The 25453-nt window shown below is 37.2% G+C and overlaps 1 protein-coding gene across 1 annotated transcript; it reads left to right on the top strand.

Annotated features, from left to right (window-relative positions):
• The first annotated feature begins 266 nt into the window (after positions 1–266).
• On the top strand, positions 267–19221 carry LOC117293774 (sodium- and chloride-dependent glycine transporter 1-like). Its single transcript, XM_033776213.1, has 13 exons — positions 267–383; positions 5844–6030; positions 7800–7931; positions 8481–8703; positions 10466–10598; positions 11332–11466; positions 12153–12256; positions 13540–13664; positions 14521–14636; positions 15381–15512; positions 16410–16610; positions 17550–17729; positions 18879–19221. Exons 1-13 carry the CDS (start codon positions 375–377, stop codon positions 19131–19133), a joined length of 1932 nt encoding a protein of 643 aa, XP_033632104.1. The 5' UTR covers positions 267–374; the 3' UTR covers positions 19134–19221.
• The last annotated feature ends 6232 nt before the right edge of the window (positions 19222–25453 follow it).

Genomic DNA, 25453 nt, shown 5'->3' with positions numbered 1-25453 from the left:
AATTACCAAACGTGCCCAGTCAGTGCCTTTAACAAAAAAAGGGGGAAAAAACCCCAGTGACTTCTCGTCAACAAAAGTTGTTCTCTGCTATCGTATTGCCATAAAATTTGAAATGTAAACCTTTACACGTGAATAAGTTGTGACCAAACAAACAGCGTACTTTGGGTGTATAGAGTTATGTATACAATCTATAGCTGCGGGTTGTATTAGTATAGGTCTATGCAGATTTGTATAATGACAATAAACTTAACCTGCGCAATGAAGACGCGTGTGGGTAGGTGCATGATTTCATAAGGCCAAACTTGCTTGAGGGTAGTGGTGGTGATTTTAATTGCTAAGAACTGTGTTACTGTTAGACAGTTATTAGCGAGGCCATGGATGAGGTAAGTGCATTGTGTGTTTTTTTGTTTCTTGATTTGGAGTTATGCTGATTAAAATCTGGCAGCCGTTTTAATGATTTAACTGTCTTTTGTCAAGGTTTAATACAGACGGATTTTGAGAGATTTGTCTCTAAATGAGTGACATGCCAAAAATATTTACTTTTAAATTTGATGAAGAAGATCCCGGAGTGATGATGATTTGCTTTTTTTTGTTCCTTTGGTTGTTTGTTCGTTTGTTTGCCACAGGCTAATGAAGAATACGAAGACTGTTACGAAGAACACTATGGATACTACAACACACCTTTTTGTTTCACAAAATGTTCTAAAAATTATCTACGAATGTCTCCTGCAGATCACTGTACGCCATCCTATAGCTTGGTATTTTATTTAATTTTGTTTACATTAATGACCAAAGTACCTCAATGTTAAAATTTACAGGTTAAATTTTGTTTCGGGTTTTGTGCATGTCTCTTTTTTGAAAAGGAAATGTGCATTTATATATTATATGAAAACTGTGAAGGTTACACAAGTTGACAAAAACGTGGAGAAGAAGACGAGAGTTTGGAATTATTCGGGTTTGGGATCATTTTGGAACTTGGTATTCTCTAACGCGAGACCCTACGTCATCAAAGACCCTACTCCCTTTATCCGGGTTACAACAACATAATATATAAAGCAAACGCATAACTTGTTTTGCTTTTTCTGGTGAGTTCTTTGGTCCTACAGGCCTATGCTGCAATTAGCTGGCATGAGAAAACACCACACAAAGGTGTGTCGGTTACCATTCAACGTCAATGATGCAAGGTGGTCATATTCGTATCAACAAGAAACGTTGGCTATATACCAACAATTTAGAAAAATACAGTTGGGTATACATCATAACTTGACAAAATTTCACTAACAAATATTTGACGTATTTATTTTTGTGCATTTAAGAAAATATTTATTGTTAATGTTTTTACACACAAACGATTTGCAAAGGACCGTCATCAGTCACTACTGCACGTTCGACTAGTCAATAAGTAACTTAGATTTTCTTTTTTAAATCCGCATAGTTCGCTATCAGGTAAAATATTCCACAATTAGTGCATGCTTGATCTTGCATAGTTAGCAACATTGTTTCCTCACAATGCGTTCCCGCCCAAAGTGAGGGTACATATAACTGTTAACATGCTGTAGTGTTATTGATACCACTTTACATTACCTAGTTTCAAAAATATTCATTGGATAATAAGTACGTTTTGGAAATATGGGAGTTAACATTGATTTAAACCCGTTTAATGAGAGAGCGTGTAGTCGTGCATTCAATTTGAAAAGACAATGGTGCCAAAATGTCTACAATTCACTTAATGGCGTAAACCTGCTCTGTAAACAGAAACCAGCCACTCCAAAGGCTGTGTTTACTGCAATGATATAAATTACTATTGTTTCCTGACAAACGGAACAAAATCTGCATTTATGTGTTCTTTATACTACTTTGAATGGTTCGAGATCTGTTATCCTAAGCCAGTTGTGGGCAGATCATTTTCACACCAACATACCCCCCACAGGGCATCAAGTGAGGAATATTATAATATGCTAACATTGACGGGCCTTTCCGAAAACTTGCACGACTTTGGTTTCAGCTCCGACTTCTGTCTTTCCGTTACAACAACACACAATCCGATTTCAAAATAACCGACGGAGCCTGCCGTATCTTCGAAAACGAGAAAACAAATCAAACGACGACTGTATTTGTTTTATTATTTGGGGTTGAACGAAGACACGATTGTTTAGAGCAGGAGTTGAACCAACGACCCCCGGCCATTGTGGTTTAATATTTGAAAACTGTATTTTTTTATAAAATAAAATTGTCTTTCTAAATTCTATTTATACACAACTCTTCAAACGAAAAATATAGTCAAACTATAGTCACAGTGTTGACGAAGCGATTAAATTAAATTCAGTAACATTTAATTAAATTAAATTGCGCACTCCAAAAACTAATTATGGTGGAACCCGCTTAGTCCCGGAAGTTCGGATACCCCCGAGACTTGCTCGGTCTATATTAGAGACGTAAGGGGTGGCCCAATGGACCCTTCCCATGAAATATGCTAATTACATTCACGCATGCGTACAGACCCTGTTGGTTGGCAAACGCCATAGAGTTGTGCACTAAGCAGACGCGCAATCGCGTCTGCGTCACGCACCCATTAGCCGTGTACAAAACAGCGCGATGTTCCCTCATTTTGCCAACCAAAACGTTAGTGCGCACGCGCTACGTGCAATTTACATATTTCATGGGAAGGGTCTATTTCATGGTTCTGCTTATCGTCAGCAAAAATCGGCGCTTAAGAAAGCAGGGAATTCTGCTCTTTGTCAAGCGTATTTCACGGATTAGTGGAGAAATTTTGCTTGTGAGCTTGCATACTCAACTTTACTATAGTAAAGGTATTCTTCGCTTGTAGCTACTAGCGCAGAAATTCAGTTGTTGCACAGTTAACGGGGAATGGTTATCGTAAGCGAGTTCGGCGGTAAGCAGAGGCCATGATATTGTGCACAGAAGCCACAGCTGTGGTCGCGAAAAATGCAATAGTGTTGCAAGAACAGCGTCTGTTTTTCTTTCGTGAGTTTGCCATCATGTATTATTCCCTAAACACAATTACAAGGTTCTGTCTGGAGCCCGCAATGCTCATTATGGTAGACAGACTAAATGTTTGTATTTTCAGTGGCAACCTCACGTTAAAGGTGTAATTGGTTTTTGTTGAAATCAAATAAAGGTAATATTAATAGCTACCAGTTTTGTATACCATTTGTAAATGCCATACGTTTTCGTAGACACAAAGTTGGATTTGAAAGGAAATCCACCAAATGATCGTGTGCTCGATCGATCTTTGTCAAAAAAATCCCCACTGCTCGACCTCGTTCGATCAACGAAATTATATTTCAGAAAGTCACGCCATGGTCACGCCATGGTGAGGAGAATAAGCACAAAGGGAAAAAAAAACATATGAAAAGGCGCAAAACAGGTGAACAAATAGACTCAGAAAATGAATGGACAAACTGACAGAATGGACAAACTGAACAAAATAGTCAAACCTAAGTGTAGATGGGAGGCTGAGAGTTGTGCTGCATTGACGTGTACACTGTATGTAGATCGTTATCGTCACGCAAACGGGTTTCAAACAGTAATTTGGTTTTATACACCCTGAAAACTGTTTTTCTGTGGCTTTGCACAGTAAAACGGATGGATACCGTGATATCCACACGGTCTGGCTCTGTACACACAAAGTCCGGCCGCATAGACACTGCACTGCATTTATTGACTTCCACATAACAGCAATTTAAATAAAATAGATTGGGCTGAATTTGACCGTTTTAAAAATGTCCCCTGTCGTTTGTTCAGCTAAAGCTAACACAAAATACAAATTTATCTTGGATGTCAATTGGTTGTGTTTTGTTTGTTTGAGAGTAAACACTTATTATGTGAGCGGTCATAAGCCGTGTGTGTGTACATGGGGTGTGAATCAAGTGTGAATTTTTTCGGCATATTTCGACGATCGAAACTGGATCTGAAAATGACAACCGTTTTGTTACTTTTACTCCGTGGTTGAACCACAATTTATAAAAAATTGTGTTCTTTTGCCTTTCAAGTTGAGTTTGAACTTTCTTTAAAGGCACTGTGAAGGGTCAATAAAGGCTTAATAACAACGCATTATAAACTACTACTATTTTTGTGGGGAAAAAAATAGTGAGTTAATATAACATTTCAAAAGTTTGATATGGATGTGTTTTTGAGGACTGTTTTTGAGAAAGTTCCATAATGGCAAATAATCTTTACATAATTCGTTATTATTACTATATATATTATTTATTTGAAAACTAAGTGATTTTGTTGTTGAAACTTCTTGTTTCAAAACCATGTGTTCTCCATTCAGGGATGTATCAAGAGCGCTGGATAACGGCCGAATTGTAAAACTTGTTTATCAAAAGCGCGAGTTTTTCATTTACGAACGAAAAAAAAAAAAAGGGAAAGAAAAAAACCATGCATCATTTTGAACGATTTCCCCCACCGTATGGTGTTTGTAAGTGACCTCATTGGAGGCACTGGACACCATTGGTAATTAGTCCATATAACTGTTAACGTTAAACTTACTTGAACCAGCAATTGAGAGCTGTTGATAGTGTAAAAACATTGTGAGTAACGGTTCCCTCTGAAGTAACATAGTTTTTGAGAAAGAGTTAATTTCTCATTTAATAGATGTTAAAGGTAATTCCGCACTCATTGTTAAAATGTTTTTAATCAAAAGCGCGGGAAAACAACCACATTAACAACTTTTTTTCATTTACAATGTTATGCTTCAAACAAATTCAAACAAACAAAAAGAAAAAAGAAAGCAGCATCATTTGAAATCACTGGACACTGTTGATAATTACTCCAAATAATTGTTAGCATAAAAACTTACTTGGTAACTAGCAAGAGAGAGTTGTTGATAGTATAAAACATTGTGAGTTGAAGTAACATATAGTTTTTGAGAAAGATGCTATTTTTCACACAAATAATAAAGTACTTCAGCTTAAGCCTTTTATTTTGCGTCTGAAAGCACACAACAAGGGTTCATTATTCTCTTACAAAATTTGATGACCAATTGAGCTCAAATTTTCAAGGTTTGTTATTTTATGCATTCTATGTTGGGATACACCAAGTGAGAATACTGGTCTTTGACAATTACCAATAGTGTCCAGTGTCTCTAAAACAAAATCTGCACAATTTCTTTGACAACATAAGTCAAACTATTTGATAGACATTTAATAGATGTAAAGGCAGTGGACACTATTGGTAATTGTCAAAGACTAGCCTTCACAGTTGGTGTATCTCAACATATGCATAAAATAATTAACCTGTGAAAATTTGAGCTCAATCGTTCATCAAAGTTGCGAGATAATAATGAAAGAAGAAAACGCCCTTGTCACACAAAGTTGTGTGCGTTTAGATGGTTGATTTCGAGACCTCAAGTTCTAAATCTGAGGTCCCGAAATCAAATTCGTGGAAAATTACTTCTTTCTCGAAAACTATGGCACTTCAGAGGGAGCCGTTTCTCACAATGTTTTATACCATCAACCTCTCCCCATTACCTGTCACCAAGAAAGGTTTTATGCTAATAAATATGTTGAGTAATTACCAATAGTGTCCACTGCCTTTAAGTTTGCATCAGGGATAAAGATTATATATATATATATATGTATTATTTTGTTACCCATATACACCGAGCACTCAGCACTTACCCGAGCTCACAGGCATATTTACTCGGATGGGATTCGAACCCACGACCTTTGCAATTCTAGTGCTAACTAGTCTACCAAGATTGCTCGGTGGCTAGAGGCAGTTCGAATCATAATGTTTTAGCAGTGGGTACTGCAAACGATTAAATAGATGTTAAATTGTAAAAGTCAAACTATCAATATATTTTTTTTCTTGAACAGAAAAAGGCCATCGAGGCAAACGGCAAAGGTGGCAAGGACACCGAGAGTGTGGATTACAGTGAGGATGAGGAAACTAAACGAGAGACATGGGGGAGTCAAATCGACTTCATCCTGTCTTGTATTGGGTTTGCTGTAGGTCTTGGAAACGTCTGGAGATTCCCCTATCTTTGCTATGAAAACGGAGGTGGTGAGTTTCCCAAAACAATGTTGATTTTTCTTGGTAATTGTCGTACTGAATCTGAAAAAAATTAACAGATGGAAATTTTGAATTGGAACTAGAATTATAACTTTTTTGTTATTGTCCGCGTCAATAGCTTACATCAGGGATGAAGAATATAAATTTTGGTTTCACCCATATACAACGATGTGTGTAAGCAGTGTACACTTGGTACTTTCCTAAGCTCTGTGACAACACTTTTTACTGCCATATTGCTCAAGTGGGATTCGAACCCAAGACAATTAAATAAGGATGACATAATATATATACGCCGTTCAATAGACAAGTATTATAGTTACGTTACCAGCTTGCTATGGGAATGACTCATTTGGTCATCACTCTTAAAGACATGGACACTATTGGTTATTGTCAAAGACCAGTCTTCTCACTTGGTGTATCTCAAAATATGCATAAAATAACAAAACCTTTGAAAATTTGAGCTTGATTGGTCGTCGGAGTTGCGAGATAACATGAAGAAAAAAAAAAACACCCTTGTCACACGAAGTTGTGTGCTTTCAGATGCTTGATTTCGAGACCTCAAATTCTAAACTTGAGGTCTCGAAATCAAATTCGTGGGAAAAAAAAACAACGTCACTTCAGAGGGAACCGTTTCTCACAATGTTTTATACTATCAACCTCATCCCTTTACTAGTTACCAAGTGAGGTTTTATGCTGATAATTATTTTGAGTAATAACCAATAGTGTCCACTGCCTTTAACATTAACGGAAATAAAAACTTAATTGATCAGAAATACATCAGCTTTGATAAAGTATGTGGTTATGGAAAAAAAGAAAGGCAATAATTTATATATACCTTATAAAAAAATCATGGAATGTGAAACATACACCAGACAAGGAGTTCCTATGAGATGAGAACACATTCATGTGAAACTATTGGGTTTGGGTGAATTTGTCTATATACGTGAAACTATTGGGTTTGGGCAAATTTGTCTGTATACGTGAAACTATTGGGTTTGGGCAAATTTGTCTGTATACGTGAAACTATTGGGTTTGGGTAAATTTGTATACGTGAAACTATTGGGTTTGGGTAAATTTGTCTGTATACGTGAAACTATTGGGTTTGGGTAAATTTGTCTGTATACGTGAAACTATTGGGTTTGGGTAAATTTGTCTGTATACGTGAAGCTATTGGGTTTGGGTAAATTTGTCTGTATACGTGAAACTATTGGGTTTGGGTAAATTTGTCTGTATACGTGAAACTATTGGGTTTGGGTAAATTTGTCTGTATACGTGAAACTATTGGGTTTGGGTAAATTTGTCTGTATACGTGAAACTATTGGGTTTGGGTAAATTTGTCTGTATACGTGAAACTATTGGGTTTGGGTAAATTTGTCTGTATACGTGAAACTATTGGGTTTGGGTAAATTTGTCTGTATACGTGAAACTATTGGGTTTGGGTAAATTTGTCTGTATACGTGAAACTATTGGGTTTGGGTAAATTTGTCTGTATACGTGAAACTATTGGGTTTGGGTAAATTTGTCTGTATACGTGAAACTATTGGGTTTGGGTAAATTTGTCTGTATACGTGAAACTATTGGGTTTGGGTAAATTTGTCTGTATACGTGAAACTATTGGGTTTGGGTAAATTTGTCTGTATACACCGAAACCAAACAGTGCACTCAAATAGTGTCTGCCAAACCTCAAAAAGGCTTATGAAACTGTTGTAATTTTGTTTTAAACTTCATCTTTCCCGCCTTCCCCCCCCCCTGCCATTTAGGAGCCTTCCTCTTTCCATATGTCATCATGTTAATCGTTGCTGGGCTGCCTCTTTTCTACTTGGAGATGGCATTTGGCCAGTTTGCCAGTTTGGGAGCTGTTGCCGTATGGAAGATCAGTCCCTTGTTCACAGGTGAGTCTTGTTTTGTTTTTTTGTGGTTTTGTTTTAATATGTTACGACTTTCAATAACAGGTGTGCAAGAGTCCATTTTGGATGTAACAACACAACCCTGCCATTTAAAGGGTTTCAGTACTTTGTCCACATGTTTACATTAAACGTACTGAAGATAATGATGGCAGGAAGCTTCCCTTCAAATCTTACTTGTTATTGCTAAGGTGCTGTACCTGCCCCAGGTTACAGGCCCGGGGCAGATTTCACGGAACTGCTTAAGCAAAAACTTTGCTTACTAAACTTTGCTTATTACTAACCAATGTTCCATGCCATATACATTGCTTGTGACTGGTATTTAGCTGTTTTTTACTTAGCTTCAGACTCGAGTGGAGTCTTGACCTGTTATTTGATGTTAACATGGAGGAAGAAATGTTATACTAAGCAAGTAGTCTTTTGCTTTAGCCAAATTTTGTGTAAACATATATTTTGTTTGCAGTAATTTTGTGCATTGGGCCCTGCTGGCACAGTTCCAAGGTGTAAACCTTGTCTTCTTTGTGTTACCCCTAACAGGTGTCGGCATAGGTATGATCATAATAGCAGCTCTGGTCGCCGTCTACTACAACGTCATCATAGCGTGGGCGATCTATTACCTGATACGCTCCTGTACCACAGGCCCCTTGCCGTGGTCCACATGTGATAATGAATGGAACACTGCAAATTGCTTCAATGATTCAATGAACTACACAAAGGAAGAGACTGTTAACTTAACAAGACCTAGTGACGAATATTGGCAGTACGAAAACATTTTTTTATTTCATTTTTTCAATTCGCTTATTTTCTTACAGGACAGGGTTGTACTTTTGGTGACTGTCAAAGTTAACTTAATAAGACCTAGTAATGAATATTGGCAGTACATCAAATGATATTCTTTGTTTAATTTGTTTATTCATCGTAAATTGAAGAACAGGGTTGTACTTTTGTTGATTGTCAAAGTTAACTTAACAAGACCCAGTCATGAATATTGGTAGTAGGTCAAAAGAATACTTTTTTTTCAATTTGTATGTTCATCTTGAATTAAAAGCAGGGTATACTTTTGATAGTTGTCACAGTACATGGTTGTACTTTTGGCAATTGTCACAAAAGCAGCTATTGGCAGTAGGCCAACAATATTTATTTTTTTTTCATTTTGAATAAAAGGACAGGGTTGTACTTTTGGTGATTGTCAAAGGCCACTTAGGTACTTAACAAAAAACTAGTAACAAATGTTGGCAGTAGGTTTAAATGTACTCTTCTCATTTTGTTTAATTTCACTTTCAATTAAAGGCAGGGTATAGTTTTGATAATTGTCACAGTCCAGTATCCTCACTTGGTGTATCTCAACATTATGCATTACAATCAAATGTGGAAATTTTGTCTCAACTGGTCAAGGAAGTTGCATAAATAATGGAGAAAAATTCCTGAAGCCTTTTTCTGGTTGAAAAATTTAGGGGATCCCATTTTTTATCAAAATGCAGCACAACTCAATGCGATTGTATAAGACTGATAGTGGCTTTTAATCGCAAGTTGTGGTAGCTCTCTCAGTATTACGACTCTGGAAAATGAAAGCAATTTTTTTTTTTTTTTTAAGACAGTTTAAAAAGGGAAGGTGCACGTTTGGTAATAACTCAAAACAAATATTAACTTAAAAACTTACTTGGTAATGAGCATTGGAGAGCTGTTGATAGTATAAAACATTGTAGGAAACGACTCCCTTTGAAGTAATGTAGTTTTTGAGAAAGAGGTAATTTCTCACTAAAATAATAAAAGACTTCTATAGCTAGAAGTCTTTTATTCCTATCTGAAAGCACACAAATTCGTCCAACAAGGGTGTTTTTTCTTTCATCATTTTCTCGCAACTTTGATGACCAATTGAGCCAAAATTTTCACAGGCTTGTTATGTTATGGTTATGATGGGATACACCAAGTGAGAACACTGGTCTTTGACAATTACCAAACGTGTACAGTGGCTTTAAAACCTGGTTTGTGCCAAAAATAGTCAATGGCATGACGGTTTAACCCTAGCATAGTCTTTCTCGAAGAATAAAGACTATGCTTTGAGAAGGGCCCTGCTAGTGCCTCAACGTCGGGCCACTAACTATTTATCTGGCTCAGAGCAGGGCTACACAGCAGGGCCCAATTTCATAGAGCTGCTAAGTACAAAAAATGTGCTTAGCATGAAATTTTTGCCTTGATAAAAACAGGATAAACCAACCAAATTTCCACATGATTTTCAGGATAAGCAAACAACAGCTGAATACCAGTAACAAGCAATATGCAACAAAATGTATGGCCAGTAATCCTGTTTTTTATCAAGGAAGAAATGTCATGCTTAGCAAATTTGTGTGCTTAGCAGCTCCATGAAATTAGGCCTAGTTATTGGCTTCTCTTTGGCACCTCCAAACAAACTGCCAACATATGGGGCCAAATAACTCGGTTGGTAGAGCACCAGCATTTTAATACAGAGGTTAATTTTTTCTTTGTTTAACCCCAAATCATTATGCTGTTTTCCTTGACAGCCGTCATGTGCATCAGTTAACAGAGGGAATCGGAAACATGGGCAGTATTCGATTAGAGTTGCTAGGATGTCTTGCCCTGGCTTGGTTAATCGTGTTCCTGTGTCTCTGTAAAGGGATTAAATCATCTGGGAAGGTAAATCAATTCGCAAAAAAATCTACCTGGGCCCAATTTAACTAAAACAGGGATGAGATTGTTCAGACTTTTGGCTGAATTCATACTTTTTATGTCGGCTTGGTGAAGAAAATCAGACAATATTTTTCCACAAATAAAGAAATCCTGCTCATTTGTCTGCTTCTCTGGTGCTTTGGATACTGTTTTCAAAAGCTCCTTGAAATCTATAATCCCAGGGGCTATACCAAATGCCATCATTTCAACATACCTTTGAATTTGTATCCAAGTTTCAGACCTTTTCGTTAGTAATGACTCTCACCCATGATTAAAAAAAAAATGCTTAGCACAGAAAAATCTTGCTTAAGAAAAAAATTTGGTAAATAAATTGGGAAAAGCTTTCATGGCCCAATTTCCTAAAGCATGTAAGCATTGAAACGTGCTGAGCACTGACAAATCTTGCTTCACAAAAACTGGTTACCAACCAAAATCTACTTTGTCGCAACTAGTGCTCCACTTAATTGTTATAATTTTCTAAACAGTATGTTCTGCTTAACATTTTTTGTTTTAGTACCTTATTGGTCAAGGTCAAATAAAATAACAATAATAAATATTTGCGTGCCTTAAAATTGGAATTGAACGACAGTTCCAACTGTAAAGTCAAAATCATTTGATCATAATACATGAAGGTAAAACATTTTTTGTTGTTTCTTGAAATTGATCTTGGAAACTTTTTATGTTTTTATTTAAAACCCAGGTTGTGTATTTTACTGCGGTGTTCCCCTATGTTGTCTTGTTGATCTTACTGGTGAGGAGTGCGACTTTACCAGGGGCAGGGGGCGGAGTCAAGTACTACATCGAACCAAAGTTTGACCGCCTTTTAGATGTCAAGGTAGTTTGGATCTAAATGATTTACGAGAATAATAATTTTTAATTTTTTTTTTTAAATTGTAAGACCTTTTTTTTATGTCAAGGTAGTTTGGATCTACATGATTTACTTGAATAATATTTTTATTTTTTTTTATTTTTTATTGTAAGACTATTTTTATTTCACAAAGTATTTCTTAAACTTGAAAACAAACTTTCTATAAATCAATCATTTTTTTGTAGGCTAACATTTTAAAAATTGATAAATTCCACTTATTTGTTAGCTATATATCGAATATTTTGTCATGTTTGAGTTTCAAGGATAACAAAATCCTGTCCCCTCCTCTTTTTCACTTAGTTAGGATTAGGGTTAGGGTAAGAATTGGTTTTTGCTAACAAAACAGTTGCTGGCAGTGTAAGGACTTTATGTAATCCACCATACATAAACTGACAAACATGTAAAAGATTAATCGACCATCTGGGTCACTAGAAAATAGTGAAAAAAAAACGATTTCTTATTTTGCACGTCATCGATTTGTTCTCATCAAATATGACATTTCAGACCACAATATTTCAGGGGATGTTTTCTACTGTCATCATCATTAGATCGTGCAAGTTTTATGTAAATCTTAGAAAAGTCTTTTTCCTTACCATTTCTGTTATGTTCCTTTAATAACGGACGTGTTCTTTCTTCTATATCTCATCCTCCAGCCGTGGAGAGATGCAGCCAATCAGATATTTTACTCCCTGGGTATCTCCTTTGGGTCTCTGACTACTATGGCCAGCTTCAACAGGTTTCATAACAACGTCCAAAGGTGAAGAAATCTTTGTATTTTTTTGTACGCAAGTTCGGCTACAAGGAGGCAAATTATTGAATTTGAAAAGAACTCAGGGGAGCTGAAGGTAGAAATCTCTGAAAACACAGTCTAGATCGTAGGATGGAGGGAAACATGCACCAGGCAAGGAGTTCCAAAGAGACGCAGTACAGTGAAAACACGCTGGACCCCCCCCCCCCCAACTTCTTGGCGCTATGCCCAAGTATCTTCATTAGGTGATAACGTTTTTATGCCGAGATTTGGAAGAATTGGAGCTCACGATTGCTCAACAAACATCGTCAGTGCCATGATGTTTGCGAATGTGCAAGCATGATGCATTGTCGTTGTAGTGTACATGTACTTTGCAATTGTGTTTATTCTACGCAACACAGGCAAAGTCTGCCTCGATTGACGTCACGAACAGCGCCCTCTCGGGTCGGGGTCTACTCTTAAATTTGTAAATAACATAAGAACTAATTTTTTTAAAACCTTAGTTAACTGTTTATTCACATTCCACTCATCAAAACACATATATTAGTGACAAAAGCTTTATTTTGAAAAAATACCACTTCCAGGTGACTTTAAAAGAAATCTCCTTTGCTTTCAGTGATACCATACTTTTGTTCTGATGTAACTTTTAAAAGAAATCTCTTGTCCTTTCAGTGATATCATACTTTTGTTCTGATGTAACTTTTAAAAGAAATCTCCTTTCCTTTCAGTGATATCATACTTTTGTTCTGATGTAACCTTTAAAAGAAATCTCTTGTCCTTTCAGTGATATCATACTTTTGTTCTGATGTAACTTTTAAAAGAAATCTATTGTCCTTTCAGTGATATCATACTTTTGTTCTGATGTAACTTTTAAAAGAAATCTATTGTCCTTTCAGTGATATCATACTTTTGTTCTGATGTAACTTTTACAAGAAATCTCTTGTCCTTTCAGTGATATCATACTTTTGTTCTGATGTAACTTTTAAAAGAAATCTCCTTTCCTTTCAGTGATATACTTTTGTTCTGATGTAACCTTTAAAAGAAAATCTCTTGTCCTTTCAGTGGTACCATATTTTTGTTCTGATGTAACCTTTAAAAGAAATCTCTTTTTCATTCAGTGATACCATACTTTTGTTTTGGTGTAACTTTTTTCATGAAACCTTCCTTTAGTTTTAGGAATACCATACTTTTGTTTTGGTGTAACTTTTTAAAGAAAACTTTGTTGTCCTTTCACTGATACCATACTTTTGTTTGATGTGACTTCAAAAAGGAAAACTCGCTTTTCATTTCAGGGATGCCATACTTGTGTCGGTCTGTAACTGTGGCACCAGTATCCTGGCTGGCTTTGTTGTGTTTTCTACTCTTGGCTTCATGGCTGAGAATAGCGACCGGAGTATTGACGATGTTGCCGTTAGTGGTATGTACACATTTTTCATATTATTATTGTTTTCATTTATTAGGCCTACAGGGGTGGCACACTATTTTCTTTCTAAGCAAGACTAACATGTTATTTCAACTTCGGACAAAGACCCATCAACATCGGATTGCCTGCTTTGGCAAGATTACACAGAATAGAGCTAGTTCTATAAAGCTTTTTATTAAGCAACAATTAAACATGTGCTAGAAACAATTTCTCGGCTTGAAAATTAATTTGTATGACTATTGGTTAACGCACTAAATTTGATATAAAATGGGACTTCTTTTTTAATCAATGTAATCATTTATTTGGTTTATCATTTCTTCCAGGGATGAGATTCTTCAGTCTTTTGGCTGAATTCAGACTTTTTTTGTCGGCCTGGTGAAGAAAATCAGACAATATTTTTTCCACAAATAAAGAAATCCTGCTCATTGATCTACTTCTCTAGTGCTTTGGATACTGTTTCCAAAAGCTTCTTGGAATCTATAATCCCAGGGGTTACCAACAGGTAGAAACGGCAGCATTTCAATATACCTTCGAATTTGTATCCAAGTTTCAGGCTTTTTGTTAGTAATGACTCTCACCCCTGTTCTTCTTATTGGACTTAACAAGAGGAATTTATGCTTAAATGTATAATAGGTGTTTTTTCCCTGAACATGCGCCCTAGCTCGGACTAATGACGGAGGTTGATTACAAGAGGGCGCTGTTTGTAGCGGCTATCAAGACGACTAAAAGCCACGATCAAAGACTTGGAACCAAGTCTAACCCAAAGGTGGACCTATAACTTTCTTGTTCTGAGGGACTAAGTTTTGTGTTTTTTGTATTTACATGCCATACCTTTATCATTTCTCTCTAGGCCCAGGCTTGGTTTTCATTGTCTACCCTGAGGCCCTAGCTAAGATGACTCCGGTGCCTCAGGTCTGGGCATTCCTTTTCTTCTTCATGTTGTTTCTGCTCGGTCTGGACAGTATGGTAAGATAGTATAAAATAATAATAATAATAATAATAATAATAATAAAACAGTATTTATATAGCGCAATATGAATTGGCATTCCTCAAAGCGCTTAACAGCAAGAAAACAAAAACTTATAGGCCAATATTCCCCAATTAAGTCACAAAACAAATAATTATAAAATTAGGCCAAACCTACATGTATATTAATTGAAACCATTTAACTCCAGTGCATATGACATCACAATGTTAACACAGCACCCTCACTCAAGACATTGAAGACCTTTTATTAGACTGGTCACCTGTCCTTGTCCGAAAGAATAAGGACAGGTATTGGTTTATGCATAGAGCAAGCACTTATTGTATACATGTTTGTTGGATTTAACTGCGAATCTCCAGAACCGTGATGAAGGACATGAAGTTTTCAAGGTTTCTTTGTAATTTGTTATCCTTCCCTCCCCCCCCCCCCCCCCCCCCCCCCCCCGTGTAGTTTGCAGGGCCCAATTTGTAGAACCCCTAGTAGCGCGGAGTACGCCGCGCAGAAGCCAAAATTCGCTGCTAACACGTAAAAGACGGAATTCTGTGCTTACAGTAAGCAAAGCCATGAAAACTATTTTTATCAGCAGACCGAACCTTCAGTTTAAAGGAAAATTTACATTTTCTCCTCAGTCTTGCCTTCTCCATATATTTTATGCCTCTTTTTTTGTGTTATTGTAATAAACATGTTGAGAATCTTTTTTTTAAATAAGTTTATTTTTGTCCTAGTTTGCCATGATGGAAACAGTACTGACTGCAATAGTGGACGAGATGCCACCGAGATTGAAGCGTTATAAATGGCTTGTAACTCTAGCTGGCTGCTCTGTAGGATTCCTCTGCGGGATTCCAATGGTTACTCAGGTGAGGTTTCAACAGATACAACTTCTTTCTCTAGATGACAATTGAAACTTACTGATCGAAATGTTGTTTTGAAGACGTTGTGCCAGGGATATTCTGTCGGATAACTTTCCGTATGGCACTTGCTCACTCATTTTTACAAAAGGGGATATCTCATTGAGGTAAATTAGCTACTATATTGTTTCATATCGATTGAAAAAGTGTTGGCGCCATACGGAAACTTTTCCATTCTGTCCCTCATATGGGAAATTAATAGGGGTTGGAAGAGGATGATTCAAAAGAGGACAATATCAGAAGAAGTTTGTACACAGTTTGCCATAAGGGGGGATCGAATCTCCGGGGAACCGAATCTCCGGGGAACCGAATCTCCGGGGAACAGAATCTCCGGGGAACAGAATCTCACACCGGAGCTTTTCAAAACCATCAAAACAACTCTGGATGACAATCGAAACTTACATATCAAAATATCGAGAAGTTGTGTCAAAGCTTGTTCTTTTCCGGATGACAGTCGAAACTTACTGATAAAAAATGTCGAGAATTTGTTTCAAAGCCGGTTCTTTTCAGAGCCACCAGTGCTTTTTCCTGATGACAATCCAAACTTACTGATCAAAATATCGAGAAGCTGTTTCATAACTGGTTCTTTTCAGAGCCACCAGTGCTTTTTCCGAATGACAATCGAAACTTACTGATCGAAAATGTTGAGAAGTTGTTTCAAAGCTGGTTCTTTGCAGGGCCACCAATATTTGTTCTGGATGAACATCTAAACTTACTGATGATGATCGAAATGTCAAAAAGTTGTTTCGATGTTTTTTTTTTAGAACCATAAATCTCATGTGACCTTTTTTTACCAAGAAAGTCTTGGTACTTATGCACATCATATCTGTTCCAACTGCTTGACAGGGTGGCTTGTATGCACTAACCATAATGAACGACTATGCTGGGGGATTTTCCTTGATGTTCATTGCGGTGTGTTACTGCACTGTTATCTGCTATGTATACGGACTGACTCGCTTCAGCAAAGACATCGAATCCATGATCGGATCACGACCCAATATCTACTGGAAGGCGTGCTGGTCTGTGATTTCTCCACTTGCAATGGTGGTAAGTTTGCCACAAAATAAATTCAGGCGTGGATCTTTGTCTCGAGGCCTCTGTGTGGCAGAGTGGGAGCACTGGATTCAAGTTCTGGGCCCAATTTCATACAGCCTGTAAGCATGAAAAATTTGCTAGGCAAAGAAAAGAACTTAATTTTTGCTTATTATAAAGAATCTTTTCAAGCAGTATTTTCTGCTGAACAGCTTAATTAAATTGGGCCCTGGTGTTTCTGATCAGCAGATTCTTGGTTCGAGACCCGGTCATGACACTTAAGTTCTTGAGCAAGATACTATCATCATTGCCTTGTCCTTTGGATAAGACATTAAAGCATAAAACCTGTGTAACTAGGATTGGTAGTGCACGTTAACCCCAGTGTTTCTCGTTCACATCAAGCACCATTGTATACAGGTTTCCTTAGGTTTGCGAGCCACAAATTCATTTATGAGGCATCCTTTGTTTCGTTACCAGAGATTTATAGTTTGATTGGTTTATAATGATATCCATGAGGCTCAACTTATCAGAATAAAGTTATCAATCAAACTCACTCATATTTGTCACCATGTCACGCATACTGGTATCCTGCTAAGAACAATGTTCAGCACTCTTTTCAGCTTTAGACGACTTGAAATGGATTTACGCTTTCAAAAAATATACTTATTGACAATAATACTTACGGACAATATTGTGATGGAATTATAGGCTACTGCTATTTCATCTGTGGTTAATTCTTTCATCTTTCATTTTTTGTTTACCAAAACAGGCAACAGTTGTTGCCAGCTTTGTATTTAATACTTATTGTTATAACACTTATAAGCGTTGTATATAATACCAATATAAAAAATATAATATGTATGGACAATTCTGTTGGAATTGAAATTAGATAGGGTACTGCTATTTCATCTCTGGTTAATTCTTTCATCTTTCATTCTGTATTTACCAAAACAGGCAATAGTCATTGCAAGCTTTGTATTCTACGTACCGTCTGGCTATGGTGGGAAGGAGTTCGATACTGGGGCGCAGACCATTGGCTGGGCACTGACACTGCTGTCGTTTGTCGTCATCCCTGGATACGCTGTGTTTGCGTTCTTCTTTAGAGCCGACGATACAAGCACAACATTCCTAACTGTGAGTGTTTTTTTGTTGCATTATTCAGCCCGCGGTTCATACTTCCTGCAAATGCTTCGTGCGATGCGAATTTCATTGCGTCACAAAGGGAAATGGAGCGCGTACCGATTGTTGTGTCACCAAAATTCACATTCGCAGGAAGTATAACCAGGCTTTATGTAATACCAATTTCACCCGTCGTCCATCTGTCCGTCCGTCCGCTGATCAGTAGAATGTTAAGTTTTTGTTTGAAATTTCAGTCTTTGAGTTGAGTTGTTTTATGGTATGTACAAGCCTGGACATAACACAACAGACATGCAGAATGTAAACAAATAAAATAATAAACTCTATGACACTGATTCCAGTTGAATGAGCTGAAATAATTAAAACCTTAAATGGTCATAATACCTTATAGCAATGATGTACTGACTTGGAACTTAAATCAAATATTGCTTTTTACATATAAATTCATATAAAAAGATCAAACTTAAAGAATTAATCACTGGTTCCAATTGAATGAGCTAAAACAATGAAAACCTTAAATGGTCATAACTCCTTATTGCAATGACGTACCAATTTACTGAAAAACATTCAAAGGCACCTGTAAGTACAGTAGGCGTCTGGGCCTCATTTCATAAAGCCTGTAAGCACAAAAATTCTTCCTTGATAAAAACATGATTACCAACCAAATTTTAATTTGTTGCCTATTGCTTGTAACTGGCATTCAGCTGCTGTTTGCTTTTCCTGAAAATCAAGTGGAAATTTGGTTGGTAATCCTGTTTTTATTAAGAAAGAAATTTCATGCTAAGCAAATTTTTGTGCTTTATGAAATTGGTCCCTGTAAGTAGTCCCAGCCAATTTCTACCTTCCGCCCAGATAGAAGCAGGACAGTTCTCTTCAGAGCTGCGAAGTCTCCTGAAAAATCTGAAAAATCTTTTCTGCAGTAGTAGAATTTTATTATAGCAAGACAGTTCTCTAAAGAACAAACTCTACCTGGCAAGTAGATACACACATGGTGTTACCGCAAACCAATATATTGATAGCTCTGACCATGCAATGCCTCAAATCCCCAGATATAGGTTTTTATTTGCATTTAGTTTTCAAGTGTCATGACCAAACGTATACAGACCTGTTAACTGCATGTCTTTTTTCCCGGCTTAATATATCCAGCGTCTTCAGATCCTTCTTCGCCCAACCTGGGACTGGGGACCTGCCCTGAACAAGAATCGCATCGAGGCGGGCTACCAACCTATCCCAGCCGATGGCCTGCCCCCACCAGAGATTGAGCTGACCTCCAAAGGGTACGGTGGTCACAGTGAACCCGGTGTGGCTCTGGTATCGTCTTCCAACATGAACCCGTATAACTCGGATACACCAAATTACTACATCAATGAGGTGGTGGACGTGGATGTAGACGAGCATTAGACATGGGATGGTGTTGGCTTAAAGGCACTGGACACTTTTGCTCAAAATAATCGTTACTTGGTACCAAACGATGGAGAGCTGTTGATAGTATATAAAAAAAATGTGAGAAACGGCTCCCTCTGAAGTAACGTAGTTTTCGAGAAAGAAGTAATTTTTCACTAAAATATTTGAATTTGATTTCGAGACCTCAGAATTAAACTTTGTGGTCCTGAAATCAAGCATCTGAACGCACACAACTTCTTGTGACAAGGGTTTTTTTTCTTCCATTATTATCTCGCAACCAATCGAGTTCAAATTTTCACAGGATTGTTATTTTGTGCTGTTGTGATGTTGAGATGCACCGAGTGTTCTTTGACAATTACCAAAGGTGTCCAGTGTCTTTAATGTAGGAAGTGATACCAATGAGTCAATCTGAGATATGGTGGACACAATACCAACGACACCCTTAGGTTTGGGTAAATTTGTCTGTAAATACACCCAAACCACACAGTGCACTCAGTTAGTGTCAACCATACCTTAAAAAGGCTAATGAGAAGTTTTTCGTATACAAATCAATTTTTCTTTTAAACATTAGAATGTTTTACCCCATTGTACAGCAAATTCAATTTACATGGTTATATTCCATCTGTTATAGTTCAGTTGATTTTTAAAATTTGTATTACCCTACTTTGGCATGAAATGACTTTTACCAACATATTTTTCTTAAAGTTCGTACAGGTGCCTCCAACCAAATAAAGAGAGAACAAAGCGTTAAGCCATTGTTCATAAATATTCTAATATATTTGACAGATTTGGGAGACCCCAAAATTGAGTTTCAGTGTAAATATGTTTAACCAATTGTTGACTTCCAACATTTTGGATAACATTATAGACCCTACAAAAATTGTTTTTTATTTGCTGACAGGTTAGGGAAATTTTTCATGATTGATGCTCAGAAGTTTGGAAAAATTACACTGGTGTAGGGGCGTATTGCGAGTGATTATGTTAACTTGGAAGCATCCTTGAATTTTACCAGAAAAAAGAAAAAAAAAAGTTTGTATAGGTTGTATCCCAAATAAAGAAATCTGTGAAAATTTGAAGACTCAATTGGTCTCGATGTTGAAACAGAACAATGAAAGAAAGAACACAACTTTGTGTGCTTCGTTCAGATGCATAAGAAAAGACTTCAGGCTTGAAGTCCTTTATTGTTTGTACTATCAACAGCTCTCCACTGCTTGTTATCAAGTAAGTTTTTATGCTAACAATTATTTGGAGTAATTACCAATAATGTCCAGTGCCTTTAAGGATAACTGTATCTTAAAGTGAGTGACTTCTTATTTGTTTTTTATCTAGGGATGATAATTGCTGTTGCATCAACTTCAATGATCATCCGCTTCTCGTTTTAAAATTAAAATGTAAAGTTAGTTTGTTTGCACTATGTATAAATTTTGAAAGGTTTGAATATTTGGATGTTTGTTATTTGAGTGTTTGTTTGTTTGTTTGTTTGTTTGTTTATTTGTTTGTTTTTTTGTTTGGTTGTTTTTTTGTTTGTTTGTTCGTTCGTTTGTTCGTTCGTTCGTTCGTTCGTTCGTTTGTTCGTTCGTTCGTTCGTTCGTTCGTTCGTTCGTTCGTTCGTTCGTTCGTTCGTTCGTTCGTTCGTTCGTTCGTTCGTCCAGTCGTTTGTTCGGTTTGTTCGTTCCTTTGTTTGTATGTTTGTTTGTTTGTTTGTTTGTTTGTTTGTTTGTTTGTTTGTTTGTTTGTTTATTTGTTTGTTTGTTTGTTTGTTTGTTTGTTTAAAATATGAAAATATATACTTCTATACAAAAAGCAAATTTAACAGCATTCTCATTAATAGCATATGAGATTGGTGCAGAATGGTTATTTAGTCAAGATGTATGATTGTGACTAGGAATTGTGTTACTGGAGAGTGCGTTCCTTACCTGAGAATGACTTAATAGCAGCTGTAGTATATCTACTATAAAAAAGGGTTAAGTTTAATTTGTGGAAGTTCATGCGCACAAAATTTACTTACAAAAAGGTGTTCATATTTTTAAAAGAATATTTTATTATCCAAGATGTAACATGCGTTTACTATTGACTTGTTATTAATGACAAAGAGGATTACAGTAATTGTCTTTGATAGAGCAAAAATAAAGTAATATTAGGACAGTTTGAAAAAAGTGATATACAGGTGTTTGCTTTGATTGATTTTGAAGTGTTGGTAACTGTGGGCCAATAATATGTTGTTGTTGTTGTGGGTTTTTTGCCAATTTCAGAAACAAATTATTCAATTACGCAATCAAGTTCACGGTGTTATGGGTTCACGATTGAGACACGTAGGAAAGAGAAGGTGACTACTTGACTTGAGTGTAAAGAATTCTTTGGGTCATGTTCATTCCAAGTAATTGCTTTAGTATTTTGTCACTAGAGGGCGGTATATAATATGAGTGGTACACTCCAACACGCGCATCTTGCCCTAATTACTGCTCCATGATATCCACTCAACGAAATTTTCTTTTTAGCTTTCGTTTTGTTGCATCAATCATGAATTCGTTTTTCTCAATCAGATTCGTTTCAGTCGTTCTGAAAATTCTTTTGCAGCTGTCATGCTCCCCGCCTTTACGAAATTGAGAAAGTCTTTGCGGCCAAATGAAATTGAATTATCCTTTTGACTGTTGATAACGGAACGAACATTTACAAACGAAATGGAATGAGTGTTAAAACTGAAAGGATTTGTGCTGTAATTGGCAGGGAAAACCCAGCAGCTGAAACCCGGTAAAATGCATGTCAATACCTGTATGGGTAATTAACTAATCGTAAGAACTTTCTCACAACAACTTGTCTGCACATCATAGAGCAAAGCAATATGAACATGGTGGCGTTTTCTAAAAGGCTGAAAATGAAATCATTCTAATCCTTTCGACATGCGGCACAAGATGTACCGTGCAAATGTTTTTACAGATTTTAAGAGTCCGTGGAAATCACATGGAAAATCAGCTCTGACTCGGGAAGTTATTGCATCGTCGCTTGTTGTTTACATTGAAATACTCCCCCCCCCCCCCCACCCACCCCTAATAAAACTTGTAACAAAAAAGTGTGTACTTTTTTGAGTCGATCTTCTTGGATACTTGCCAACTTTGAAGACACGCCTTCTTCCGGATATTACATTAACACGTGGACTTGTGTGCTCCCGCGCAGCACCCCCTCTGCGCTGCGAGCTAGTCCGGGCGGACGGCGGATGCGGATTAACACATGTGAAGTTTCCCCCTGTTTAGTGTTAGTTTCGGGTTGTCTTATGGAGTGAAGTGGACCTCTCTAGAAAGATGCCAGAATTCACTCCTTTCAACCGACGACGTCGGATGGAAACAGGACTGAGCTTGTTTGCTACTTGTTTGAGTGAGGAGAGAGAGTGCGAAAGGAAAATGTGCTGAAACTGATGAAGAAAGAAGGCAAGTACATGTTGACCTTTTGTCTGAACATGGAGTAGCTTTTTAGTTAGAGCCCTACTCAAAACCAAGAACTAGAGCACCACAGGTAGAGAACGGTTGTACAGTACAACTACAAGTGTAGTCTCTTTGCAAAACAAAATCTGCGATGGTGCAGCGTTACTTCTAGAAACTATAAGGGTCCCCCTGAGGAGCCTAATTTTTGTAGTTTCTAGAGGTTGTGCAGCGTGGCTACTTCTAGAAACTATATTAAAGCATGGAGGTAGAAACTACCTCCATGATTAAAGGGAGCCTTATAGTTTCTAGAAGTACAGCGTGGCATAACATTACAATAACAGCCGTAACTTACGGCGTAAGGTGCAAGTGAAGAAAGGAAATCATTCATCATTCATAGTCATACAACTTCCCAATTACATATTTCACAGAAAGACGAAAACACAAAGTGCATGCAGGAAATGGATAATTATATTATGGAGGGAAACTATTGTATTAACAAAAGAGGCAAACACAATGGATAACAAGAACTTATCAGGAGGAAGTGATATGGGACAAATCCTGAAAAGCAGATCTTGAGGAGGGATGCCTCACAGGACAGAAAGACGGACAAACAAGCGGACAAATTTTTTTTACAACAAATAAACGATTGTGTAGAGCTAGAGTAGGGGTTGGTAAAAAGAAGGACCAAGAAAGCAAATACTTACGTGAGAATAAACAAAACAATATACAGTAACTGAACAGGAAATTAGGAAAACCAGTGGTCTGACCTAAAGTGAATGGACAAGTAGCAAGGAAAACTAAAAAAAAATGCAAAATGGCAAACTACAAATACTGGCATAAAAGGGAAAGGGTTATCTTTGGTTTTAAGAGGTCAAAGCAAAAGCGACCCAGTCACTCTAACATTCTGTTCATTTGCCTGTTCATTGGTCACCATGTGTTAACATAATGATTATGGAGGTCAATGGGTCGTCTGTTGTGAGTTGAACTGGATGTGGTCTTTTTTATTCTGTCCACACACAGTATTAAAAGATAAACCCGAAGCGGTCTAAAGATAAACCCCTCCCTGGACGGTTTATCTTTTGTGGGTTGAACTCGATTCGGACTAACTTTAGAACCGGTCAGACACACAGCACAGAGTTGAACTCGATTGGGTTGAACCATGAGTTATTTAAACCAACCGATTGTCTGTCCAAAAACCCTGCAACTGTAAAAGCTGTATTGAGGACTAATTTGTGGCAAATTAAAATTTGTTTTCTACCCACCATTTTGTAAGCTTCCAGTCTGAAACATATGGACATTTTTTAAGAGAAACGACTTACTCTGTTTGAACAATATTGAAACAAAAACTACAACACATCAATTTCAAAAACATGTACCTGTAGTTCCATGATTTGCAGACAAAATCATATCATGCCATGCACGTGGTAAAACCAAATTAAGATAAACAAACGAATAACTTCCTTCTGCTCTTTCAGTTGGTACTTAAATAAGTGTAGGTTCTTTGAACAGTCTACCCATGATCTGTTTTTGAGGACTGCCTTTAGTCTTTCGGGTTTAGGACCATTGGTGCTGTTCTGGGAGGTCTGAAATAATGGGTAGTTTTGGTACCGATCGATCAGGTAGATGTGAGGCTTAAAGGGTCTGGGTACTAACTTTATACAATATCCACAGATTTACATTATACTCCCACAGTTTGAAATGAAATATTACTTGCTGTCAAGGTGCTGTAGAAATGAGTAATTAACAAGTCACAAATTATTTGAGCATGTATAATGTATTTTTCTGACAATGTTTTACTCATTTATTATGTTTTGTGTTACTTGGTGATGGGAGGGGGTACAGTTTTTGTTTTCTGATGAATTGGTCAGTGGAAGTGGGTGTGTGTTACCATATAACCAGGACCTTGCTTTATGGCGGTGTGACCCATAGTGTGACCATGGTGTGAGCAAGTATTATTGCAAAACCACCCTGTTTTAATTAGCACCAAGGTTGACTTTTAGCCTGGACAAAGATATAACACACACACACAAAAAACACAAATCTGATCTCAGAGTCTGAGGTCATTATAAGCTGTTGTTGTCCATGGTTTACCCTCAACTCATTGCACAAGCTTCACTCACTCATCTGGAGCGTCCCGATAGTCGTGGAGTGCCCCCACCTTGTTTGGCTGTTATGGCTTTCTATTGGTTGGTCTTTTTTAAGTTGCCAATTACAAAAAAGAATGATGTCCAAAGAACGCCATAACAGCCCAACAAGGTGGCTAGTCAATACCATGCCTCTGTTCTTGGGTCAGGGATCACCATTACAGAGCACCCCACCAGACAACCGATATTGCTCGGTAGCGCAGCAGTTTTTTATCCCTAATGTAAATTTAACAACTATGAAATTGTTAACTTTGGTTTTATCCTTACACCGATGATAACAGAACTCGGGAAAGTAGTAGTCATAAGAATAGTAGTGGCTTCTTTTCATAGTGTACATCCATCACTCACTAACGCTCAAGGCCCTTATACAGTATTTCCTGCAAGATCATGGAGGAAGAAATCTATCCTCCATGTTGGGACCATGGAGGTAGGTGGGACTGAGTATACAGTGGTAAAGTAAAATACAGTACATTGTAAAACCAAAATGTTTTTTCTCTGATGCAGAATTTAACATCTGTGAAGGTGGTTTCATCATCAATCTTCTTCTCTTTTTCCAGGATTCTCATGGAGCTGCTCCACATGACAGGGACGACACATCGACTGTAGCCAGTCAGTGAGTTTATGCACAGAGCCATGGGTGATACAAGGTAAGACGTATTTATACGGTGAGAAATTATCAGCATGGTACATTGACTGAGAAAGTTGTGGCTACACTAGAGGTAAGTTTTATCAATATCAATTTGTTTTGGGTTCT

This window comes from Asterias rubens, chromosome 8, assembly GCF_902459465.1.
Source record: "Asterias rubens chromosome 8, eAstRub1.3, whole genome shotgun sequence".
Lineage (NCBI taxonomy): Eukaryota > Metazoa > Echinodermata > Asteroidea > Forcipulatida > Asteriidae > Asterias > Asterias rubens.
Note: the sequence above shows the minus strand (reverse complement) of the source record. Positions and strands in the feature narration are given on the sequence as shown.